Source organism: Saccopteryx leptura, chromosome 6, assembly GCF_036850995.1.
Source record: "Saccopteryx leptura isolate mSacLep1 chromosome 6, mSacLep1_pri_phased_curated, whole genome shotgun sequence".
NCBI classification, from domain to species: domain Eukaryota; kingdom Metazoa; phylum Chordata; class Mammalia; order Chiroptera; family Emballonuridae; genus Saccopteryx; species Saccopteryx leptura.
Genome location: NC_089508.1, coordinates 88,887,889 through 88,911,856, shown reverse-complemented (window position 1 = coordinate 88,911,856; position 23,968 = coordinate 88,887,889). Strand labels below are relative to the sequence as shown.

Sequence of the window (23,968 nt, the reverse complement as noted above, 5' to 3'; positions counted from 1 at the left end):
TTGACCAAAGACTGCTTAAGGGATTTTCCGGGGATTTCCCAGCTGAACAAGGAAAAAAGGTATGACCACGAGGTGGCAGTAGCACACACAAGTTTTATTTGGACATTGCTTTGATGTGCATGCAGAGGAAGATGTTTCTCAAACATTTGTCTGTTTTAACTTTGTTGCAAGGTAAGTTGTCATTGGTTAGAGATGACTGAAAGACAAAGTGGAGACCATAGAGTACTGGATTGGGACTCAGAGGAGCTGGGGCCAAATTCAAACTTTATGATATAACAGTTGTAGGAGGGTTGTAAGTCACTTTTATGTGATTTACACGTGTAATATGAAATCAAAACTATCGTTTTCCCCCATGTAATACTGTTATTGTGAGAGCCTCGTGAGTTAGGAAAGCTCTTCGAATTTTTGTACCTTTGGTGAATTGCAAGCATGGTTTTGATTTAGCTTCAACACTGTGACAAATACTACCTCATTGATTCTTGCCCCGTTCCACTAAAATAAAGTAATATGTGTATTTTTTTTATAATCAAACAAGCAAACACATTATGTTCATTGGGAAGAATGAATTTATTATTGGAAATGTAGATGTGATTCTAGAAAAAAAATTTTGTGTACTTTTTTTAGGGGATGCCTTGTGTTCCGAGGACTAGCGGGAATCAGAATTGGTTTTTGAATGAACGTCTTGTTTCCAAGTGCTTTCTAGTATGTTATCCCATCGAGATTTGGTTTCTTCGGGTATCACTCTTAGTATGAAAAGCAGCCTTGAACCGAGCACTGCCCGCAGGGCACTGCTTTCTGCCTGCCCTCCAGTGCTGTGACGGCATCCACGCCCCTGAGGGGAGCCGTTCTGCCTTGCCCGAAACTCTATTTCATAGCTCCTGATCCTCTCTCTCTTGCCCAGCTTCCCTTAGCCTTTTCCGGAGTTGATCACAGAAGGCATCCCACTCCACTCTCCCCTGGGACAAGTCGAAGTAGTCCTCCTTCTGCAGCCACCGGCCAAGACGGGGGTAGCTGTGCAGCTGCCGCCGATCGATAGGTTCCAGAAACAGCAGAAGGCAAGCAGTCCTAGGCTTGGCCACCAAGTTGTAGGTGGCAAGTCTTAACTCCAGATTGCACCAGGGACTTCTAGGGCCTGGCAGCTGAGCACACAGAGGGTGGCTCTGCTGCTTTCCATGCTGGTGGCTGTAACATCAGTCCTGTCCTGCCCAGCCCCAAAGTCCCTCTCAGGCAGGCATAGTCTCAAACCCTCGCCATCTGGAAGAGGCTTCTCCAGGGCAGGAACCAGTTCTTCCAGCACCCAGGTTTGGTCTTGCTCACAATAAGGTACAAAGACATCATGGTGAAATTGATTTCTGGGGTGCTGCCCACCCAATTTCTACCACCACCAGGCATGAAATACGGTCCTGAGGTGGTAAAGCAATTTAGGGTAGCCAAACAATGCAAGAAAGGTCAGCAGGATCACCAGGGTGAAGCTAATTAGAAAGCCTCGAAACTCAGGATCATGTGGGCAGTGACCAGAAAGGAAGGAGAGCAACGGCTTCTTGAGTAATCAGAGGCACTGGCCTTGCAGATGGATTTCTCCAGCCCATACACAAAGGTATTTGGGGCCCGTGTTGCCCAAGCCCCACCCAAGAGCTTTCACCCTGGCAGGTGAAGGTGATATTTGAGAAATAAACATATTGGGGCATCTGAGGAATTAGTTCCTGGAGGCTGCTGTCCAGTCCTAGGGCCCATTCAGAGCTGAGCAGCAGCAGCCGAAGTAGACCCACACCCGTGAAACTGGAGACAGAGAGGGTCCTGAGGTTCAAGATGCTCAGCACCAGCACCTGTAACTGAGGCAGCTCGTTCAGTAGCATCTCCAGCTGCACTGGTCTTGTGTTATAGAAGGACCCCAGGTCCCCCAGCTCCAGCACTCACAGCCTGGGCTTTCCAAATAGGTGCAGGTTGTCTGCATCATCATGATCAGACCAGAAGTGCAAGTGCCCTTGGAGAGGAAGCTGTGTGAAGACTCCCTGGTGTTTAAGGCTGGAGAAAAAGGAGGGGTTGCATCCTCGCAGAATAAGGTGACGCAAGGAAGGAAAATGGACTGTGGTATTGTCCGGATATAGCAACACAGAGCTAGTTTGTAAGGCAAGGTTCTCCAAGAACAAAAAGGGTTCTCCACTGGGGACCCTAAACTGTATGGGACCCCCTGCCCATACCTTCAAGCTAAGCAGTGCTGGAGGCCAGGGCGGATAGATGTCCAGCATCTCAGAAGAACCCAGCTGCAGATGGCTCAGGCTCTGGGGACCCTGGAGCTGTGTGCCAAAGGCATACTCTAAATGGGTGCCCAAGAGGTTCAGTGAAGTAAGGGCGGGAAGAGAGGAGAGCCAGCCTGGCTTCAACATCTTAATTTGGTTCCAACTCAGGTCTAAGGTCTTCAGTCACCTTAGTCCTTCCAGGCTCTCACTAGATAAGTTGGAAATGTTGTTACCACTCAGCCAGAGCTCCTGGAGTTGAGGAAGAAAGGAAAAGGCCTTGCAGGGCAGAGCACAGAGCTCATTGTGGGACAGATCCAGCACTCTCAGATTTGAACTGACCAGCCCTTCTGGGAGCACCAAATTTGGGCCCAGCTTATTCATTGACAGGTTGAGCCTCTGAAGCTGGGGCCGGGCACTCAGGAAACTGGAGGGAAGTAACTGAAGACCATTGTCATGAAGGCTGAGGAGTTCTAGAGAGTGACAGCTTAGGGGATCCCCACCTTCTAGGTTCTGAATTTGGTTCCTTCCAAGGTCAAGTACACAAAGTGCAAAGTAACTTGTCACATTCCCAGGCAGTTTTTGTGCACCTGTCCCTGCAAGATAGAGGGAATCCAAGTGGAGCAGCAACCACTTTCCAAAGCCTGTGTCTTCCATACGCAGATTCAGAAGGAAGGCTTTCCCAGCTATTTGCATCAACTCTGCATCACCTTTTATATAACTGCTCCCATAGACCAGGTTTCTGGGAAGAGCCTAATCTCTCATCCGAAAGGTCCATGGCCTTACCTCTCAGTTCTCTGGATTGCCAGGAAATTTAGGGCCTTTATGATTTTCCAGATTCTTTCCTCAAATCCAAGCTGACTTGGCCTACTTGTGGTCCCCTTCATATTGTAATATTCAGATATGTTTCTTTCCACTTAGAGGAGACCCATGTGCAAGCCTCCTCAGTATTTGTCTCTTTACCGTTTCCAAAAGCAGTGGTCGGGGGTCTGGAACTGTGGGCTCCTGTCCTCACTCTGACACTAGCTGTCTGGGGGTTTTGGACAATTTATATATTCTTTCTGGTCCTCTATTCCTAACCAGAACAAGCTACCTCTCAAGACCTTCAAGTTTTTTGTTTTTGTTTATAATTTTAAAGTTTTATTTGTACTATATTGTGTTGACATGATTTCAAATGTCCCACTCAATATAACACCCTCTACACACTGTACCATGTCCCCCCACATCCAATACAAAATCTCTTTTCACCCACATTTCATCCCCTTTGCTTCCCCCTCCCCCGACCTTAACCCCCCTTCCCTCTGGCTATTGCTACCCTGTTGTCTGTATTATGTGTTATGCATATATCATATAATTTGACTAATGCCTTCACCTTCTCTGATCCTGTCCCCTCATCCCCCTTCTCTCTGACAGCTGTCCCTCTGCTCCCTGTGAACCTGCCTTTGTTTCTATTTTTTTTCTTCAGTTTATTGTACTCAATAGATTCCACATATAAGGGAGATCATATGGTGTGTCTTTCTCTGCCTGGCTTATTTCATTTAGCATACTAATCTCCAGGTCCACCCATGCCATTGCAAAAGGTAAGATTTCCTTCTTTGTTATGGCCAAGTAGTATTCCAATATGTATATGTACCACAGCTTTTTTATCCATTTGTCCATTGATGGACACTTAGGCTGTTTCCAGATCTTGGCTATTGTAAACAATGCCACAATGAACATGGGGGTGCATATCTTCTTTTAAATTAGTGTTTTGGGATTCTTAGGATATATTTTTAAAAGTGGGATAGCTGGGTCATAAGGCAGTTCTATTTTTAATTTTTTGAGGAAACACCATGCTGTTTTCCACAGTGGCTGCACAAGTCTGCATTCCTACCAGCAGCGCAGGAGGGTTCCCTTTTCTCCACACTCTTGTTAGCACATTTGTTGTTTTGTTAATGAAAGCCATTCTGGCAGGTGTGAGGTGATATCTCATTATGGTTTTAATTTGCATTTCTCTGATGATTAGTGACATTGAGCCTTTCTTTATTGGCCATCTGCATGTCCTCTTTAGAGAATTGTCTTTTCAGGTCCTTTACTCATTTTTTAATTAGATTATTTATCTTCCTGATGTTGAGTTTTAAAAATTCTTTATAAATTTAGGTTATTAACCCCTTATCAGATGAATTGGCAAATATGTTTTCCCACTGAGTGGGTTTTTTTTTTTAAATTTTGTTAATGATGTCTTTTGATGTGCAAAAGCTTTTTAGTTTGATAGCATCCCATTTGTTTCTTTAAATTTTATTTCATTTGCCCATGGAAATATATTGGCAAAAATATTGCTACAAGCAATGTCTGAGAGTCAACTGCCTATGTTTTTTTCTAGAATTTTTATGGTTTTGTGACTTACATTTAAGTCGTTTATCCATTTTGAGTTTATTTTTTTGAATGATTTAAGTTGGTAGTCGGTAGTCTAGTTTCATTTTTTGGCATGTATCTGTCCAATTTTCCCAGCTCCGTTTATTAAAGAAACGAACTTTACTCCATTGTATACTCTTCCCTACTTTGTCAAATATAAATTGCCCATAAAGGCATGGATTTATTTCTGTGTTCTCTGTTCTGTTCCATTGCTCTGTATGCCTGTTCATATGCCAGTGCCAGGCTGTTTTGAGTACAATGGCCTTGTAGTATAACTTGATATCAGGAAGTGTGATACCTCCCACATTGTTCTTCATTTTCAATATTGCTGAGGCTATTTGGGTTCTTTTTGGTTCCATATAAATTTTTGGAATATTTGTTCTATATCTGTGAAATATGTCATTGGTATTTTAATTGGTATTGCATTGAATCTATAGATAGCTTTAGGTAATATGGATATTTTAATGGTGTTAGTTCTTTCTACCCACAAACACAGTATATGCTTACACTTGTTTATATCTTCCTCAATTTCTTTTTTCAATGTTTTATAATTTTCTGAGTACAGGCCTTTTACCTCCTTGGTTAAATTTATTTCTAGGTACTTTATTTATTTATTTTTTTTAATTTTAATTTTTGTAATTTTCTGAAGTTGGAAACGGGGAGGCAGTCAGACAGAGTCCCGCATGTGCCCGACCAGGATCCACTGGGCATGCCCACCAGGGGGCGATGCTCTCCCCATCTGGGGCGTTGCTCTGTTGCAACCAGAACCATTCTAGCACCTGAGACAGAGGCTATAGAGCCATCCCCAGAACCCGGGCCAACTTTGCTCCAATGGAGCCTTGGCTGCGGGAGGGGAAGAGAGAGACAGAGAGGAAGGAGAGGGGGAGGGGTGGAGAAGCAGATGGGCACTTCTCCTGTGTGCCCTGGCCGGGAATCAAACCCGGGACTCCTGCACGCCAGGCTGACGCTCTACCACTGAGCCAACTGGCCAGGGCCCCTCTAGGTACTTTATTATTTTTTATTTTTCCAAAGTATATGGGATTGTTTCCTTAATTTCTCTTTCTAACAGTTCATTATTAGTGTACAAAAATGCCACTGATTTCTGAATATTTATTACATATATTGCCACTTTGCCAAATTCACTTATCAGGTCTAGTAGTTTTTTGACAGAGACTCTAGGGTTTTCTACATACAGTTTCATGCCATCAGTATATAATGATAGTTTTATTTCTTTTTTTTTTTTTTTCAATTTGAATGCCTTTTTTCCCTTCTTATCTGATTGCTGTGGCTAGGACTTCCAGGACTTTGTTGAAAAAGAGTATGAAAGGAGATATACTCTTGTCTTGTTCCTGATCTTAAGTGGGTTGCTTTTAATTTTTTTTCCCATTGAGTACAATGTTGGCTGTTTGTTTGTCATGCATGGTTTTTATTTGGCTGAGGTATGTTCCCTGTATTCCCACTTTACTAAGAGTTTTGATCATGAATGTATGCTGGATTTTATCAAATGCTTTTTCTGCATCTATTGATATTATCATCTGATTTTTATCCTTCATTTTATTTATGTGATAATCACGTTTACTGATTTGTGAATATTGTACCAGCCTTGCCTCCCTGGAATAAATCCCACTTGATTATGGTATATGATCTTTTTAATGTATTGCTGGATGGATGCAGTTTGCTGATATTTGTTGAGAATTTTAGCATCTATATTCATTAGCGATATTGGCCTATAGTTTTCTTTCTTTGTAGTGTCTTTCTCTGATTTTGGAATTAGGATAATGCTGGCCTTGTAAAATGAGCTTGGAACTCTTCCCTCTCCTTGAATTTTTTAGACCAGCTTGAGAAAGATAGGTGTTAGTTCTTCTTTCAATGTTTGGTAACATTCGCCTGTGAAGCCATCCATTTTAGAGCTTCTGTTTGCCGTGTGTTTATTTTTTACTACTCTTTCAATTTTATTTGTTATAATTGGTCTGTTCAAGTTTTCTGATTCTTCCAGATTCAGTTTTGGAAGATTGCACTTCTAGTAATTTATCCATTTCACCCTGGTTGTCCAATTTTTTGGCATCTAGTTCTTCATAGTATTTTCATACAATCTTCTGTGTTTCTGTGATGTCAGCTGTGATTTCTCTTATTTTGTTTATAATTTTATTTATTTGGGTCCTCTCTCTTTTTTGTCTTGATGAGTTTGGTTAAACATTTATCAATCCTTTCTACCTACTCAAAGAATCAGCTCTTGGTTTCATTGACCTTCTGTATTTTTTTTTTAGCCTTTATTTCATTTATTTCCACTCTGATCTTTATTATTTCCTTCCTTCTACTCCTCCTGGACTTTGTTTGTTGTTCTTTTTCTAGTTATTTTAGGTGCAGAGTTATATTGTTTATTTGAGATTTTTCTTGCTTCTGTTTTTAAAGATTTTTTAAATTTAGAAATTAAATTTAATGAGGTGACATTGATCAATAAGAGTCCATAGGTTTCAGGTGAACATCTCTATAGTATTTGAACTGTTGATTGTGTTGTGTGCCCATCACCCAAAGTCAAATCATTTTTCATCACCATATATTTGTCTCTCTTTACTCCCCTCCCTAACCCTCTTTCCTCCACCCCCTCTCCCTGGTAACCACTTCACTTTTATCTATGTCCATGAGTCTCAGTTTTATATCCCACCTATGTGTGAAATCATATAGTTCTTAGCTCTTTCTGATTTACTTATTTCACTTAGTATAATGTTCTCAAGGTCCATCCATGTTATTGAATGGCAATATATCATCATTCCCTATGGTTAAGAAGTATTCCATTGTATATATGTACCACATTTTCTTTATCCAATCCTCTATTGAGGGACACTTTGGTTGTTTCCATGTCTTGACCACTGTGAATAACACTGCAATGAACATGATAGTATATGTGTTTTTGTATACCAGTTTTTGAGTTTTTTGGGTAGGTACCCAGAAAAGGGATTCCTGGTTCATATGGTAGTTCTATTCTTAATTTTCTGAGGCACCATCATACTTTCTTCCATAATGGCTGTACCAGTTTACATTCCCACCAGTAGCGAATGAGGTTCCTTTTTCTCCACAGCCTCTCCAACACTTGTTATTACTTGTCTTGTTGATAATAGCCAATTTACCAAGTTTAAGACGGTATCTAATTGTAGTTTTAATTTATATTTCTCTAATAGCCATTGAAGATAAATAGCTTTTCATATATCTGTTGGCCATTTGTATGTCTTCATGGGAGAAGTATCTGTTAAGGTCCTCTCCCCATTTTTTAAATTTTTATTTATTTATTTATTTTACAGAGACAGAGAGTGAGAGAGAGGGATAGACAGACAGGAACAGAGAGAGATGAGAAGCATCAATCATTAGTTTTTCATTGCGCATTGCAACACCTTAGTTGTTCATTGATTGCTTTCTCATACGTGCCTTGACCATGGGCCTTCAGCAGACTGAGTAACCCCTTGCTGGAGTCTCGAACCTGGGTCCTCTGCATCCCAGTCTGATGCTCTATCCACTGCGCCACCACCTGGTCAGGCCTCTCCCCATTTTTTAATTGAATTGTTTGCTTGATTGTTGCTGAGCTTTGTGAGTTTTTCATATATTTTGGATATTAATTAACTCCTTAGCAGAGCTGTTGTTTGTGAATACCATCTCCCATTTGATTGGTTTCCTTTTTGTTTTGTTGTTGGTTTCTTTTGCTGTGCAGAAGCTTTTTGGTGTGATATAGTCCCATTCATTTATTTTTCATTAACTTCCTTTGCATTTGGGATCAAATTTATAAAATGTTCTCTATGGTCAATGTCCACAAGTTTAGTACCTATATTTTCTTCTTTGTAATTTATTGTTTCAAATCTTATACTTAGGTCTTTGATCCATTTTGAATTAATTTTTGTGCAAGGAGACAAAGTGTAATTAAGTTTCATTCTTTTGCATGTGGCTTTCCAATTTTCCAAGCACCATTTATTGAAGAGGCTTTCTTTTCTCCATTGTGTGATTTTGGTTCCTTTGTCAAAGAATATTTATCCGTATATAATATATTTAGTTTTATTTCTGGGATCTCTCTGTTCCATCAATCTATATGCCTGATTTTCTGTCATTACCATGCTGTTTTGAATATCATGGCTCTGTAGTATAATTTGAACCAGATAACTCTTTCTGGTTTCATTTTTTTCCTCTGGATTGCTTTTGCTATTCGGGTTTCTTTATGGTTCCATACAAACCAGGTGATTCTTTTGTTCCATTACTTTAAAAAATGATATTAGGATTTTGATAAGGATTGCATTAAATTTATATATTGCTTTGGGTAATATGGTCATTTTAACTATGTTGATTTTTCCAATCCATGAACATGAAATACTTTTCTGTTTCATTGTGTCTTTTTCATTTTCTTTTAATAATATTTTGTAGTGTTCAGAATATAGGCCCTTCACATCCTTTGGTAAGTTTATTTCTAAGTATTTTATTTTATTATTTTTGCAATCATAAAAGGATTTTTTTCCTGCAGTTCATTGGAATATAGGAAAGCAGTAGACTTCTGTATATTGACAGAGATAGTATGAAAGCATTAGGATCCAACTTAAATATTAGCAAACTGAAATAAAAAATTTAATAAATATTTTAGGCTTTGGTTGATTGGCTCAATGGATAGAGTGTTGGCCTGGTGTACAGACATCCTGAGTTCGATTCCACACAAGAGAAGTGACTATCTGCTTCTCTCCCTTCCCTCTCCTTCTTCTTTTCCTCTTCCCTTCCACAGCCGGTGGCTCTAGGTGCTGATGATAGCTCCATTGATTCAAGCATCAGCTCAGACAGGTTGCCAGGTGGATCCAGGTCCCGGCACATGTGGCAATCTGTCTCATTTAAAAGAAAAAAAAGGAAGGATATGAGATAGTTCAGAAAAAAAAATGAATGGATAAAGATGTTCTTAAACTTAGAAATGACGTCTTCCAGAAATACTGGAAACATCATACTTCGTATTGAGAAACATTAAGTGTTCTCAGTATAGTACGAAACAGGCAGTATCTTTTCTTAAGGTTGTACAGGAGGTGTTACTCAAGATCATGAAGCCAGAAATATGCAAATATTGAAAATGAAGGGACAAACTTTGCTTTTTAGGGTATATTACTATTCATGATGAAAAGCCAAACACTGATGAACGAACTATTAAAATGCATCAAAGAATTTCTATCTAAGTGGCTGGGTAGAGTTCCTAATTACAAATTAGAATATATAGAAGAAATAACTAATACCATCTATGGCTTTCAATATGACAGGTTCTGTGTCATGAACTTTTTAATGTAATTTCTAATTTAATCTCAGAACAAGTCTATAAAGTGGGTTTATTGATGTCCTTGGGTTGCCGGTGAAGAACTCAAGGGATCAAATTGAGTAACTTATGTACACAAGTACAAGTGGTGGAAACAAGAATTGAACTAGGTATTTAATTCTTGAGTTTCTTCTTCTTTCCATAATAATTTAATTCACAATGGCAACAAAGAAATTTAAGATATTGGTGCCAAGAGTAACTTAACATCCCCCCCAGAACCCGACTCTTTCTTTTATTGGTATAGAGTTGCAGCTGATAAGTGGCTGCCCAGCCAGGGAATGTCTCAGATCCCTTTACATCTAGGTGGGACTATGGGACTAATTTTACCAGTGATATCCAGCAAAAACTGATGTGTGTCACTTCTTGGTCAAGGTGGTTACGTCAGGCCATCTCTTCCACCTCTTGTAATCTTTGCACTGGCTGGTTGTCAATGTCCAGGGCAGTCTTAGAAACTTAGTGTTGCAGGTGACAATGCCTTTCTTAACTGTGGGCCTTGAATGATTGAAATACAGTTTGTTATATAAGATGAAACCCCCAAACTTCATTGTGCTAAACCACTACAATTTGGAGTTACTTGTTACAGCAGCTAATTGTATCCTAACTAATTAATCTCAGAACAATGCTAACACATTAACAAGAAATTTTCAATATTTGCGTGAAGAAACTTTTAAAAGTGTTTAGAAGACTGTATAAAATCTGAATAAACGGCTACCATACTTATGGATGAGACAACTGATTCCTGCTAAGATGTAAATTCCCTGCTAAATATCTCTAATTTTAATATAATACTTTAAAATAATATAATTTTATCTGGAAAATTGCACAAAGAAGATAAAATGTTTTGAAAGAGAATAATAAATGGTAGGGACTTCCCCTATCAGACATCAGATACAAAAGCTTATTATAAGCGTATGATTAAGTCAGAAGTGACAGTGACATATAAGTTAACCAGTAGGTCAGTGAGACAGGTCAGATAGACCAGAAACAGACCCTACAGCTGTGAATATTTTGCACGTGACTAAGATAGCATTTCAAATCAGGGAAAAATGTACAAATTCAAAAATGTTAGTGGGACAATTAGCCACCTATTTTGAAAAATAATTATGCTAAAAAATTTCAACCTCACATTATTTTCAAAAATCAACAACAAAACAAACTATAAAAGATTATAAGAAAATCTATTTATATCCTTGGGGTTAGGGAAAATCATAAAGGAAAAATTTTTTAAAATACCTAAGGAAAATATTCACAAACTTGATAACATTAATATTAATATTAATGTATCATGTATGCCAAGACAGCATAAACAAACAAACAAACAGAAAAACGCTTGCTACATATATAGTAGGCAAATAGTTAATACTCAGAACACATGAAAACTCTTACAAATTTATAAGAAAATGACAAATAACCAGCTGAAGAATAGGCAAAAGAAATAAACTTGGTATTTCACACATAAACATATAAAAAAAGATGCTCAGCCTCATTGTTAATTAGAAACATGCAAATTAAAAAATAAAGGGATATATCATTGACCATTAGGTTGGAAAAATTTGAAAAGTTTGTTAATATAAAATATTGGCCAGAGAGTATAAAAATAGCTGCAATTGTATTTGTGATGGTACAGGGCATTTGGGCAATTCTTTAAAAAATTTAAAAGCATATACCCTTTGACACAACAATTTCACTTCTTAGACAATATCCTTTGGGAATTAATTCACTTATATATACAAAGAACTTTATGGAAAGGGTTTCAATGTAGCAGTATTGGTAATTAGAAAACTTGACACTTTAAATGCTCACTCAAAAGTGAACTATAAGCACCCTGAATTGATAAATAGAATTGAATGCCTCACCTGACCAGGCGGTGGTGCAGTGGATAGAACGTCGGACTGGGACACGAGGACCCAGGCTTGAAACTTGAGGTCGCCAGGCTCATCTGGTTTGAGCAAGGCTCACGAGCTTGAGCCCAAGGTCGCTGGCTTGAGCAAGGGGTCTTGTACTACTCTGAGCTACTACTCTTAAGCTACTCTGTCTGCTGTAGCCCCCTGGTCAAGGCACATATGAGAAAGCAATCAATGAACAATTAAGGTGCCACAACAAAGAGATGCTTCTCATCTCTCTCCCTCCTTGTCTGTCTGTCCCTATCTGCCTCTCTCTCTGTGTCTCTCTCTGTCCCTGTCACAAAAAAAAAAGAATGCCTCAACAGGGATGGATGTGGAAATAGGTGCCAGACTTAGAGATGAGACACAACATTAAGTTAGAAAGACAATCCATACAATGCGGTTTGTGAAGTGTGAAAAGAAAGAAAACCCACATAACAAATATTTACTTCTGTATGTACTTGTATGTGTATGTAGATACTGAGATAAAGTTAGGAAGCATCAAGGCCACACTAAGGCTGTGTGAGCCTATGGTGGGTGAGGAAATGGGACTGTGGCGGCATCAGGGACACCCTATACAATGAGAATGTACTTGTGTATTTATAGTTAATTTAATTAACTAAATTAGAAAACTATGTAAATGCTGAGACTTTAACCCCAGAAATTTTTATTTGGATGGTTTTGGTAGAAATTGATGTTTTTCATCATCTTCCTGGCTGATTCTGAGACCACTGGCTTGAAGATAAAATTATTGGTTATTGTAGATCCCATATTATAGTCTTTAATTCAGCTTCTTATGTATTTTCTACACTATGTAATTCTTTATTAAAATACTGGCATAGTGCCTGCTTCAGCAACATATATACTAAAACTGAAATCATCTAGAGATTAGCTTAGGCCCTGTGCAAGGGTGACGTACAACTTTATGAAACATTCCATATATTTGTTAATGTGGGAAATTGTCGGTCATGTGCATTTTACTCAATTAAAAAAATAACAGTATAAGTTATTTAATAAAAACCATAGAGAAAGATCTTAACTAACCTGATCCTTTGTCACTAACTCAAATGTCATCAATTTCTACATGAAAATTGGTTTTTCCTTTTGTCTTCAGAAAAAAAAACTCTAATTTTCCTCATGTGTAGCATTTTTAGTGTGATTCCCAGTACACCGAGTTTACATGTCCCCTGTGCAATTTAATGCATATCACTTCCGGACTGCATCACTCGGCCCCAAGAGTCTAGGCAGGATGTATTCCGAAGGACATTCCTCACTGATCTTGGGAACATCCACTTACCCTCCGGTTCCCTGTTCTACTTTCTGTCCTGTTGGGAGCCAGGGAATAGGGAGAAAGAGCTCAGGTCCATGAGTAAAACGAACAAGAAAAACATCCTTGTGAACAGGAAGCAGCTCAAAAGTTGTTTCAGAAATATGGTTTTTTAAAAATTACTTTTTATCAAGGGGTGCTGCCCTGGAGCCTGTTACAGAAATTATAACATCCTGCAAATTCTGATTTCCAGCACACATTTGACCCCAGGTGGTTCAGATGAGAGGGCATTCAAATTGTGGATCTGTACCAAAGGAAATGTAGAATAGTTCCTGGCATGTTACACACACACACTCTCTCTCTCTCTCTCTCTCTCTCTCTCTCTCTACTATGATTATCTCACATTTAGCTTGGCCCAGTGTGGTTGTTTCACTCATAACCCAGAAACCTTTGCCACATTCAAGGCACATCCCCTTGCAACCAAGAGGGTGATGCCCTAATTCAAAATTCAAATCTTTCTCTCTATTGATCATCATTGTCTGTTTTGGTTTTCCAACCCCTAGCTAGCAAGACAAGATCTCAATGTTGTGCTCATCAGCTGAACACTGGAAAAACTACAGGCTATTGCTGTGGAGATTGGTGAGTGACCCGAGGAATATGGGCGAGGTCTGTGGAGCCCAGTAGCTAAGACTGCTCTGGTTCTGCCTGTAGATGCACCGTCAGCATCCCTGTGTCTGTTCTTGGCAGCGTAGGGCACTGGTCCTTCTGCAGGAGCTCAGTTCACAGAGTTCAGCGCACGCTGTAAGTGGGGGCTTTAGTTCACCAATGAGTCTTTGGGGTGCCTGGAGCAGGGTCAAACTCACGCACAGTAGGTCTCCTTCTTTTTTTGGTCTGGTGTCTTCATCTCTAGACTTAGACCTCTTCATCCAAAGGTGCCAGCTTCCTGATTGCTTTTGCCACTCCCTTCGAAATCAGGATCTGCATTTGAGACTTCACTTCCCTGTGTCTGTGCTCTGCTCCTAGCAGGAGGGTGAGGGGCAAGGCTTAGTGATGGCTTTCAGATTTTTTTTTTCTATAGTCATCTTTTTTTTTATTATTGTGTTTATGTAGATTCTAGTGTCCCCCCGAATATATCCTCGCCTCCCCCATGTTCCCCAGTACATTCCCCCTGTTCCTCTTCCCGTAATGCCCCCCCCTTCCCTCCAAGATTTGCTTTTCTGCTCTCATCCCATCTTATTACCCTATCATCCCCTTTCCCTCTGTCTGCTTTCCTTCTGGATCCTTTGATCCCGCCTCTGTCTCTGTTCCGCTTCTCAGTTCATATTGTTCATCAGATTCCTCATATGAGTGAGGTCATATGATATTTTTCTTTCTCTGCCTGGGTTATTTCATTTAACATAATAGTTTCCAGGTCCATCCATGTTGTTGCAAAAAGTATTATTTCCTTCTTTTGCATGGCCCCATTGTGTATATGTACCACTGCTTTTAAATCAACTAGTCCACTGTCGGACACTTGGGCTGTTTCCAGATCTTTGCTATTGTGAACAATGCTGCCATAAACATGGGGATGCATTTCTTCTTTTCAATTGTTGATGTGGTGTTCTTGGGATATATTCCTAAAAGTGGGATGGCTGGGTCAAAAGGCAGTTTGATTTTTAATTTTTTTGAGGAATCTCCATACTGTTTTCCACAGTGGCTGCACCAGTCTGCATTCCCACCAGCAGTGTAGGAGGGTTCCCTTTTCTCCACATCCTCGCCAGTACTTATTCTGTGTTGTTTTGTTGATGAGCGCCATTCTGACTGGTGTGAGGTGACATCTCATTGTGGTTTTAATTTACATTTCTCTAATGATTAGTGATGTCAAGCATTTTTTCATATGCCTATTGGCTATCTGTAGGTCCTCTTTGGAGAAGTGTCTATTCATTTCTTTTGCCCATTTTTTGATTGGATCGTTTATCTTCTTGGTGTTGATTTTTACAAGTTCTTTATAAATTTTGGTTATTAACCCTTTATCAGACGTATTGTCAAATATGTTCTCCTATTGTGTGATTTGCCTTTTTATTTTGTTCATATTGTCTTTAGCTGTGCAAAAGCTTTTTAGTTTGATATAGTCTCATTTGGTTATTCTGTCCTTTATTTCTCTTGGGCATGGAGGTAAATCAGCAAATACATTGCTGCGAGAGATGTCTCAGAGCTTATTGCCTATGTTCTCCTCTAGGATGCTTATGGTTTCACGGCTTACATTTAAGTCTTTTATCCATTTTGATTTATTTTTGTGAATGGTGTAAGTTGCTGGTCTAGTTTCATTTTTTTTGCAAGTAACTGTCCAATTTTCCCAACACCATTTGTTAAAGAGACTCACTGTCTTTACTCCATTGTATTACCACCCTTGTCAAGTATCAATAGTTCATAAAAGTGCAGGTTCATGTCTGGGTTCTCTGGTCTGTTCCATTGATCTATATGCCTGTTCTTATGCCAGTACCAAGCTGTTTTGAGTACAGTGGCCTTGTAGTATAACTTGGTATCAGGAAGTGTGATACTACCCACTTTATTCCTCTTTTTCAAGATTGCTGAGGCTATTCATGTTCTTTTTTGGTTTCATAGGAGTTTTTGGAATGTTTGTTCTATATCTTTGAAGAATGTCCTTGGTATTTTCATAGGAATTGCATTGAATTTATAAATTGCTGTGGGTAATATGGACATTTTAATGATGTTTATTCTTCCTAGCCATTAACACAGTATATGCTTCCACTTGTTTGAATCTTCTTTGATTTCTTTAATCAATGTTTTATAATTTTCCAAGTACAAGTCTTTAATCTCCTTGGTTAAATGTACTCCTAGGTACTTTATTTATTTATTTATTGCAATAGTGAAGGAGATTGTTTTTTTAGTTTCTCTTTCAGCCATATCATTGTTGGTGTATAAAAATGCCTCTGATTTCCAAGTAGTAATTTTATATCCTACCACATTGCTGAATTCATTTATAAGGTCCAGTAGTTTTTTGACTGCTACTTTAGGGTTTTCTATGTACAGTATCATATCATTAGCAAATAATCATAGTTTTACTTGTTCTTTTCCAATTTGGATGCCTTTTATTTCTTCTTCTTCTTGTCTAATTGCTGTGGCTAGGACTTCCAGAACTATATTGAATAAGAGTGGTGAAAGGGGGCACCCCTGCCTTGTTCCTGATCTTAAGGGGATTGCTTTTAACTTTTGTCCATTGAGTATGATGTTGGCTGTGGGCCTGTAATAAATGGCCTTTATCATGTTGAGTTATGTTCCCTGTAATCCCACTTTGCTGAGAGTTTTGATCATAAATGGGTGCTGGGTTTTATCAAATGCTTTTTCTGCATCTATTGATATTATCAAGTGGTTTTTGTCCTTCCTTTTGTTTATGTGATGAATCACATTGATTGATTGCAAACATTGTACCAGCCTTGCCTTTTTGGAATAAATCTCACTTGATCATAATGTATGATTTTTTTTCATATATTGCTGGATCCGGTTTGCTAATATTTTGTTGAGAATTTTAGCATCTAAATTCATCAGGGATATTGGCCTATAGTTTTCTTTCTTTGTGTTGTCTTTGCCTGGTTTTGGAATCAGAATTATGTTTGCCTCATAAAAGGAACTTGGAAATTTTCCCTCCTCTTGAAGTTTTTGAAATAGCTTGAGAAGGATAGGAGTTTGTTCTTCTTTGAATGTTTGGTAGAATTTGCCTGTGAAGACATCTGGTCCAGGGCTTTTGTTTGTTGGAAGTTTTTTGGTAACTGTTTCGATCTCATTTGTTGTAATTGGTCTATTTAGGTTTTCTGGTTCTTCCAGACTGATTTTTGAAAGATTGTATTTTTCAAGGAATTTTCCCATTTCACCTAGGTTGACTAATTTTTTGGCATACAGTTCTTCATAGTATTTTCTTACAATCCTTTGTATTTCTGTTGTGTCCATTGTTACTTCTCCACCCTCATTTCTAATTTTATTTATTTAAGTCTTTCTCTTTTTTTCTTGGTGAGCCTGGCTAAGGGTTCATCAATCTTGTTTACTTTTTCAAAGAACCATCTCTTGGTTTTATTGATCCTCTGTATTGTTTTTTTAGTCTCTATGTTATTTATTTTTGCTCTAATCTTTATTATTTTCTTCCTTCTACTTCCTCTAGGCTTTACTTGCTATTCTTTTTCTAACTTTTTAGTTGCAGTATTAAATTGTTTATTTGAGCTTTTTCTAGCTTCTTAAGGTTTGCCTGTAATTCTATGAACTTTCCTCTCAGAAATGCTTTTTCTGTGTCCCACAAATTTTGAGTTGTTGTATGATCATTTTCATTTGTTTCAAGAAAATTTTTGATTTCTTTCTTGATCTCAGTGTTGATCCATTTGTTATATAATAACATGCTGTTTAGTTTCCTAGTGTTCGATTGTTTTTCAGTTTTTTTATTGTAGTTTGTTTCTAGTTTCATGCTATTGTGGTCAGAGAAGATGCTTGATATGGTTACAATCTTCTTAAATTTGTTGAGACTCATTTTATGTTCTTATGTGGTCTATCCTAGAGAATGTACCATGCACACTTGAAAAGAATGTATATTCTGCTGCTTTAGGATGAAAGGTTCTGAAGATATTTATTAAATTCAGTTGATCTGGTGTGTCCCTTAATTCTGCTGTTTCTTTGTTCATTTTCTCTCTTGAGGATCTATCCATTGATGTTAGTGGGGTATTGAAATCCCCGACTATTATACAGTGTGTCCATAAAGTCATGGTGCACTTTTGACCAGTCACAGGAAAGCAACAAAAGACGATAGAAATGTGAAATCTGCACCAAATAAAAGGAAAATTCTCCTAGTCTCATACCTATTCAGTGCAGTTTGATGTGGGCTCAGACACAGATTTTTTTAGGGCTCCTTAGGTAGCTATCCTGTATAGCCTCTACACACTCGTCACTGACTGATGGCCTACCAGAACGGGGTTTCTCCACCAAACCGCCGGTTTCCTTCAACTGCTTATCCCATTGAGTAATGTTATTCCTATGTGGTGGCGCTTCGGTATAAATGCACCGATATTCACGTTGCACTTTGGTCACGAATTCGAATTTAGCGAGCCACAGAACACACTAAACTTTCCTCTGTACCATCCACATCTTGACTGGCATGGCCGTGGGCTGCTCCGCTGTATACACAGTGTTACATCATCATCAGGCATGCACACATACTGCCACGTCATCCTACAGAAACTGGGAGGGTTTTCCTTTTATTTGGTGCAGACTTCACATTTCTATCGTCTTTTGTTGCTTTCCTGTGACCCGTCAAAAGTGCACCTTGACTTTACAGACACACTGTAGTATTGCTGTTGATCTCTCCCTTTATGTCCATAAAAATCTGCTTTATATATTTAGGTGCTTCTATATTAGGGTCATAGATATTTATAATGGTTATCTCTTCCTGTTGAATTGCTTCCTTTATCATTATATAGTGACTTTTTTATCCCTTACTATAGTCTTTGTTTTAAAGTCTATTTTGTCAGATATAAGTTTTGCTACCCCAGCTTTTTTTTTTTCATTTCCATTTGCATGAAATATTTTTTTCCATCATTTTACTTTCAGTCTGTGTATATCTTTTGTTTTAAGGTGGGTCTCCTATAGACAGCATATGTACAGGTCTTGTTTTCTTATCCATTCAGCTATGCTATGTCTTTTGATTAGAGCATTTAATCTATTTACATTTAGGGTTATTGTTGATATGTAGTTGTTCATTGCTATTTTTTTCTTTAAATCTATATTCCTCTCTCTCTCTCTCTCTCTCTCTCCATATATATATATATATATATATATATATATATATATATATATATATATATATATATATTTCCTGCTTTGTTCTGTCTACAGCAGGTCTCTTTACACTTCTTGCAGCATTGGTTTGGTTGGGATGAATTCATTGATTTTTTTTTTTTTTTGTCTGGGAAGATTTTTATTTCTCCTTCAATTTTAAATGATAGTTTTGCTGGAAAAGAAGTCTTGGTTGTAGGTTCTTGTTTTGCATTACTTTAAATATTTCTTGCCAATCCTTCTGGCCCCAAGTGTTTCTGTTGAGAAGTTGGATGTCATCCTTATGAGTGTTCCTTTGTAAGTGATGGACTTTTTTGCTCTTACAGCTTTTAATATTCTTTATTTATCTCTTAGCTTTGGTATTTTTTTTAAGATTTTTTTATTTATTCATTATAGAGAGGGGAGATAGAGAGAGAGAGAAGGGGGGAGGAGCAGGAAGCATGAACTCCCATATGTACCTTGACCAGGCAAGCCCAGGGTTTTGAATCAGCAACCTCAGCGTTTCCGGATTGATGCTTTATCCACTGCGCTGCCGCAGGTCAGGCCTGGTATTTTGATTATGATATGTCTTGTTGTGGGTCTCTTTGAGTTCTTTTTAATGGGGTTCTCTCTGCTTCTTGGACTTGTGTGACTCTTTTCTGCATCAATTTAGGGAAATTTTCAGCTATAACTTCTTCAAAGAGCTTCTCTATCCCTTGTTCTTTCTCTTCTCCTTCAGGAACCCCTATGATGCGGATGTTATTTCTCTTCATGTTGTCACAGAGCTCTCTTAGAGTTTCCTCAGACTTTTTAATCCTCTTTTCTTTATGCTTTTCTGCTTCCGTGCTTTCACTTATCTTGCCTTCTAAGTTGCTGATTCGATCCTTTGCTTCATCCAGCTTGCTTTTTATTCCTTCAAGTGTAGTCTTCATTTCTGATATTGTGTTTGTCATTTCTGTCTGGTTCTTTTTTATTATTTCTGTGTCCTTTTTGATGCTTACAATTTCTTTCTTTTTTTTTTTTTTTTTTTTTGTATTTTTATGAAACTGGAAATGGGGAGAGACAGTCAGACAGACTCCCACATGCACCCAACCAGGATCCGACCGGGAACCACCCGGCACGCCCACCAGGGGCGATGCTCTGCCCACCAGGGGGCGATGCTCTGCCCCTCCGGGGTGTCGCTCTGCCGCGACCAGAGCCACTCTAGCGCCTGGGGCAGAGGCCAAGGAGCCAACCCCAGCACCCAGGCCATCTTTGCTCCAATGGAGCCTTGGCTGCGGGAGGGGAAGAGAGAGACAGAGAGGAAGGAGGGGGGGTGGAGAAGCAAATGGGCGCTTCTCCTATGTGCCCTGGCCGGGAATCAAACCCGGGTCCCCCACATGCCAGGCCGACGCTCTACTGCTGAGCCAACCGGCCAGGGCCACAATTTCTTTATTGAGTTGTTCATTAAGTCCATCCATTCTAGCTTTGAGATCCTTAAGCATCCTAACAATCATTATTTTATACTCTGCATCTGGTAATTTAATTACTTCTGATTCATCCAGGACTTTTTCTGAGGATTTATCCTGTTGAAGCATATGACTTATGCTTCTCTGCCTTCCCATTTTTCTCTGTTTCCAGTTGTGGTCTTCATGCCTAGTAGAGCCAGTTTGAAGTCTTGATTTGTTTGTTTTTTTCTCAGTTTTCTTAACTCGGTGGTAATCTTGTTTACTGATCTCAGCAGGGGGCTTATTTGAAAGTGTATCCAGGAATGCTGTGGTGTAACCTCTGAGACTCTGCCAGCTACTCTCTGGGAGTGGAATGCTTTCTCAGCTTCAGTAGGGGGAGGTGACCAGAGTTACTTCCCCTCCTCCCCACTTCTTGTTTTCAGCTGTGTCTTTTTGTGCTGATTGTAACTGGAGAGCTTTCTGGAGGTGGGTCACCCAGAACCACTTTAGGCTTTTGCTGTGTGGAGGGATCAATCCCTCCCCCAGCTATGGCTGCCAGTGCACTAATGAGTCAGCTTCTCAGGTCATCCCATGCATTCCTCTGCCCCTCACTGTTTGTTTCCCTCTTACCCCTTTCCTTTTGGAAGACAAGCCAGTCCTCTCAGGCCACCTTGTTCCCAGGTCTCCAAGCAAGTGGCTGTGAGTGATATTTTCTGCTCTTCTCCTTGTAATGAGTGTCCTTCTGGGCTCTCAGCCTCACCCTCCCTTCGCTCCTGGAAGCAGGGGAACCCTCATCATGCCTCTGCACTCCCTACCAGGCTCAGTGTGGTTTCTTCATTGCTCTTTGATTTTTGAGACCTGTTTTTTTAAGTCTAAAGTTGGTTTTCTATGCTGATTGTTATTAAATTAATTTGTAATCCAGTTTGGTAGTGTGAGCTGGGAGTCTGTGCATCTGCCTACTCTGCTGCCATCTTGGTATCTCCTGGCTTTAAGATTTTTTTAAAAAAGATATGATTCTGGGCTGCTGTGTATGGTTGTGAAGATTGTGCACAGTATAATCCTAAGAGTAGCATTGATATGACAATGTTTTACTGAAGTCTTATTACTTAATAATGATCATAATATCCCTTTTTGGGTATTGGCATTTTAATGATTAATTATTAATTTAGTAATTAATAAACTCCTTAACTCAAAGGAATAAGTTGTGAGTTATAAAGACTCATGAAGACCATGCATGTTTATGTCTCTGGGAGAGACTGGGGTGAGGGGACATATGTGGGAGGCATGAAGCTGAGCAGTCATACAATGGAGGCTCAGTGCTCTTGGACCAAAGAATTCTGCTTTGTTTTGTGTCTGGATATCAGAAATAACTTTGACCAGGATTAGGACATTTTTCAGTGTTCCTTTCACAATGTTAAAATGTGCTTTTTATCATGTTCCTACAGTGTCTTTAGTCTGAAAGCACTCCCCCACCCCCAAACTATGCCTCAACATCACTTGCCCTAGAAATACTGGGTTTGACTCCAATGCTGAACAGGCAGCAGCTGGTGAAGTCTGTCCATTGCTTTCATATCTGCCTGAATGCTCCTGCACAAGGCAAATTCATGTGCAAAAGCAAGATGAGCCTTGGCTGTGAGGGGAGCAGAGTGTGGGTGCCCTTGGGCAGGGTGGTTAGCATCTGTTAGCCTAGTTTTTTCCTTGGGAAAATGGGAGTGATACCTACTTTACAAGGTTGCAGATAGGCTTAAAATAAGATATTGTATAAGTAAATTCTTTATGAATGCTGAAGTATTGGCCAAATACAGGGAGTTATGTCTATGCAGAGAGTGGAGGGGTAGACCTGACATAGCACAGTCAGCCTCATACTTTGCTTTTACAGGTTTTAATCCAGGAGTCTCAAACATGAGCGTGCAATAGCATCAGCAGCAGCCTGTGTGCAAACACATCTCTGGGCCTACTCCCGGTGTTTCCTGGTCCCCAAAGTCTGGGGTGGAGCTTGAGATTTTGTGTTTCTAACAAGTTGCCAGTAACTCTGGTATTATGATCTGTGGACCCCACTCTGAGAAGCAGTGCTTAAATCTGTTTTAAGCATATATGTGTTACTGTAGTAACTCTTAGACTCATACAGAAACCACATTCACTGATCTTCCAGCACAGCCCAGCATTTACCCTGGGCTATTTTTTGTTTCTAATGGGGTGATGGGTTTGTCTGAAATGTCTGCTCAGGCTGTATGGGAGTGTGGGGAAGGGGGGAGGAACTCCACGGGCAAGTGGAGGATGTGACTCCTGCTGATTAAAGAATAACTATTGTTTCTAATGCAGAGCGCACTACAGGGAGTAAGGTGAAAACTATACAAGCAGATTTTTACCAAGGACAACATCTATGAGTATATTAAAGAAGAACTTAAAGGCTTAGACATTGGAATTTTAGGTATGTAAATTGCAAAATTCAGAGCTTGTTGTAATATGTTAGTGAAATAATAACCTTAGTGACACATGACTATTGCATGGTAACTTAAACTTAACCCATTACTATATTTTAAGCTGTAAAATTAAATAAATATTAAAACTCAATTCTTCAAGAGAGGTTACTGGATTAACAGATTTATGTATTGCTTTAGGATATATCCAACATACGTATTTCAACCTTCCCAACCATGTTTCTTAATATTAAAAGGAATTTTCTTTTGTTGAACTAATATTGACTTTTGTCAGGAAGAGGGACTCTCAGAAACTTTGGCCTAAAGGAACTCATTTAGCAAACATTGTTGTCATTGGTCCATGAAAATAGCAAGTTAGTGTAGTTATTGGAGAACTGACTCTGTTATTTAGGAAACAAGATAGTATTCTTTCTGTGATGATTTATAAACAAGCTATTTTATAATTACATATACAGTACAGTGTTTGTATTGTACATGGAAGATTTGATTTCTAAACTTCCTGCTGATTTAAAAAATAACTAATTACTCATTTTTACTAATAAAAATGTAAAATGTAAAACATATCACTGCAAAAAAAGAAAACACCTGGAAAGAGTATAGAAGCACATAGAAGAATTATGGATTTTTTAAAATCCCGACTGTGAGAAAACATTTGGGTGCATATCCATTCAGATATATATATTTACATGTATTTTACACATATTTTCAAAACTGGGCTTAAATTTATATACTATTTTGCAACATTTTGAAAAACCATATCACAAATGTTTTTCCATGTCTTTAAAACAATAAGCAACTATAGTTTTGAGTGGCTGCATTGCATTTCACCATATGGCTGTACCATTGTCCACTTAATGTGCCTCTTATTATTGGATCGCCATTTTTTCCCTGTCAAATTGCCACACTGTTATCAAATCATGTTGCAACGATCAACCTTGTACATACATGTCTTGGTACAAATTTCCTTAAAAAAACTTTCCAAGAATTTTTGGGTTGAATATGATTATTATTTTTCTTCTTTTCCAAGAGAGAGGAAGGGAGATAGACTCCCGTATGCACCCCAATCTGGATCCACCCAGCAACCCTGATCTGGGGCTGATGCTCTGCTCATCTAGGGCCATGCTAACTACCAAGCTATTTTTAGTGCCTGAGGTAGAAGCTCCATGGAGCCATCCTAAGTGCCTGGGGTCAATGCGCTTGAAC

At 39.0% G+C, this 23,968-nt stretch overlaps 1 protein-coding gene and 2 pseudogenes across 1 annotated transcript; 2 read left to right on the top strand and 1 right to left on the bottom strand.

Moving 5' to 3' along the window:
• Window positions 1-869: 869 nt before the first annotated feature.
• Window positions 870-2,894, bottom strand: LOC136377111 (toll-like receptor 11). Its single transcript, XM_066343644.1, is given in 4 exon segments — window positions 870-1,129; window positions 1,132-1,539; window positions 1,542-1,622; window positions 1,625-2,894. Coding segments are annotated over 4 exon segments (2,019 nt in total).
• Window positions 2,895-3,802: 908 nt separating this feature from the next.
• Window positions 3,803-23,968, top strand: part of LOC136377110 (17-beta-hydroxysteroid dehydrogenase type 3-like) — a 38,637-nt pseudogene continuing 18,471 nt past the window's right edge.
• LOC136377854 (U6 spliceosomal RNA) lies at window positions 12,683-12,782 on the top strand (annotated as a pseudogene).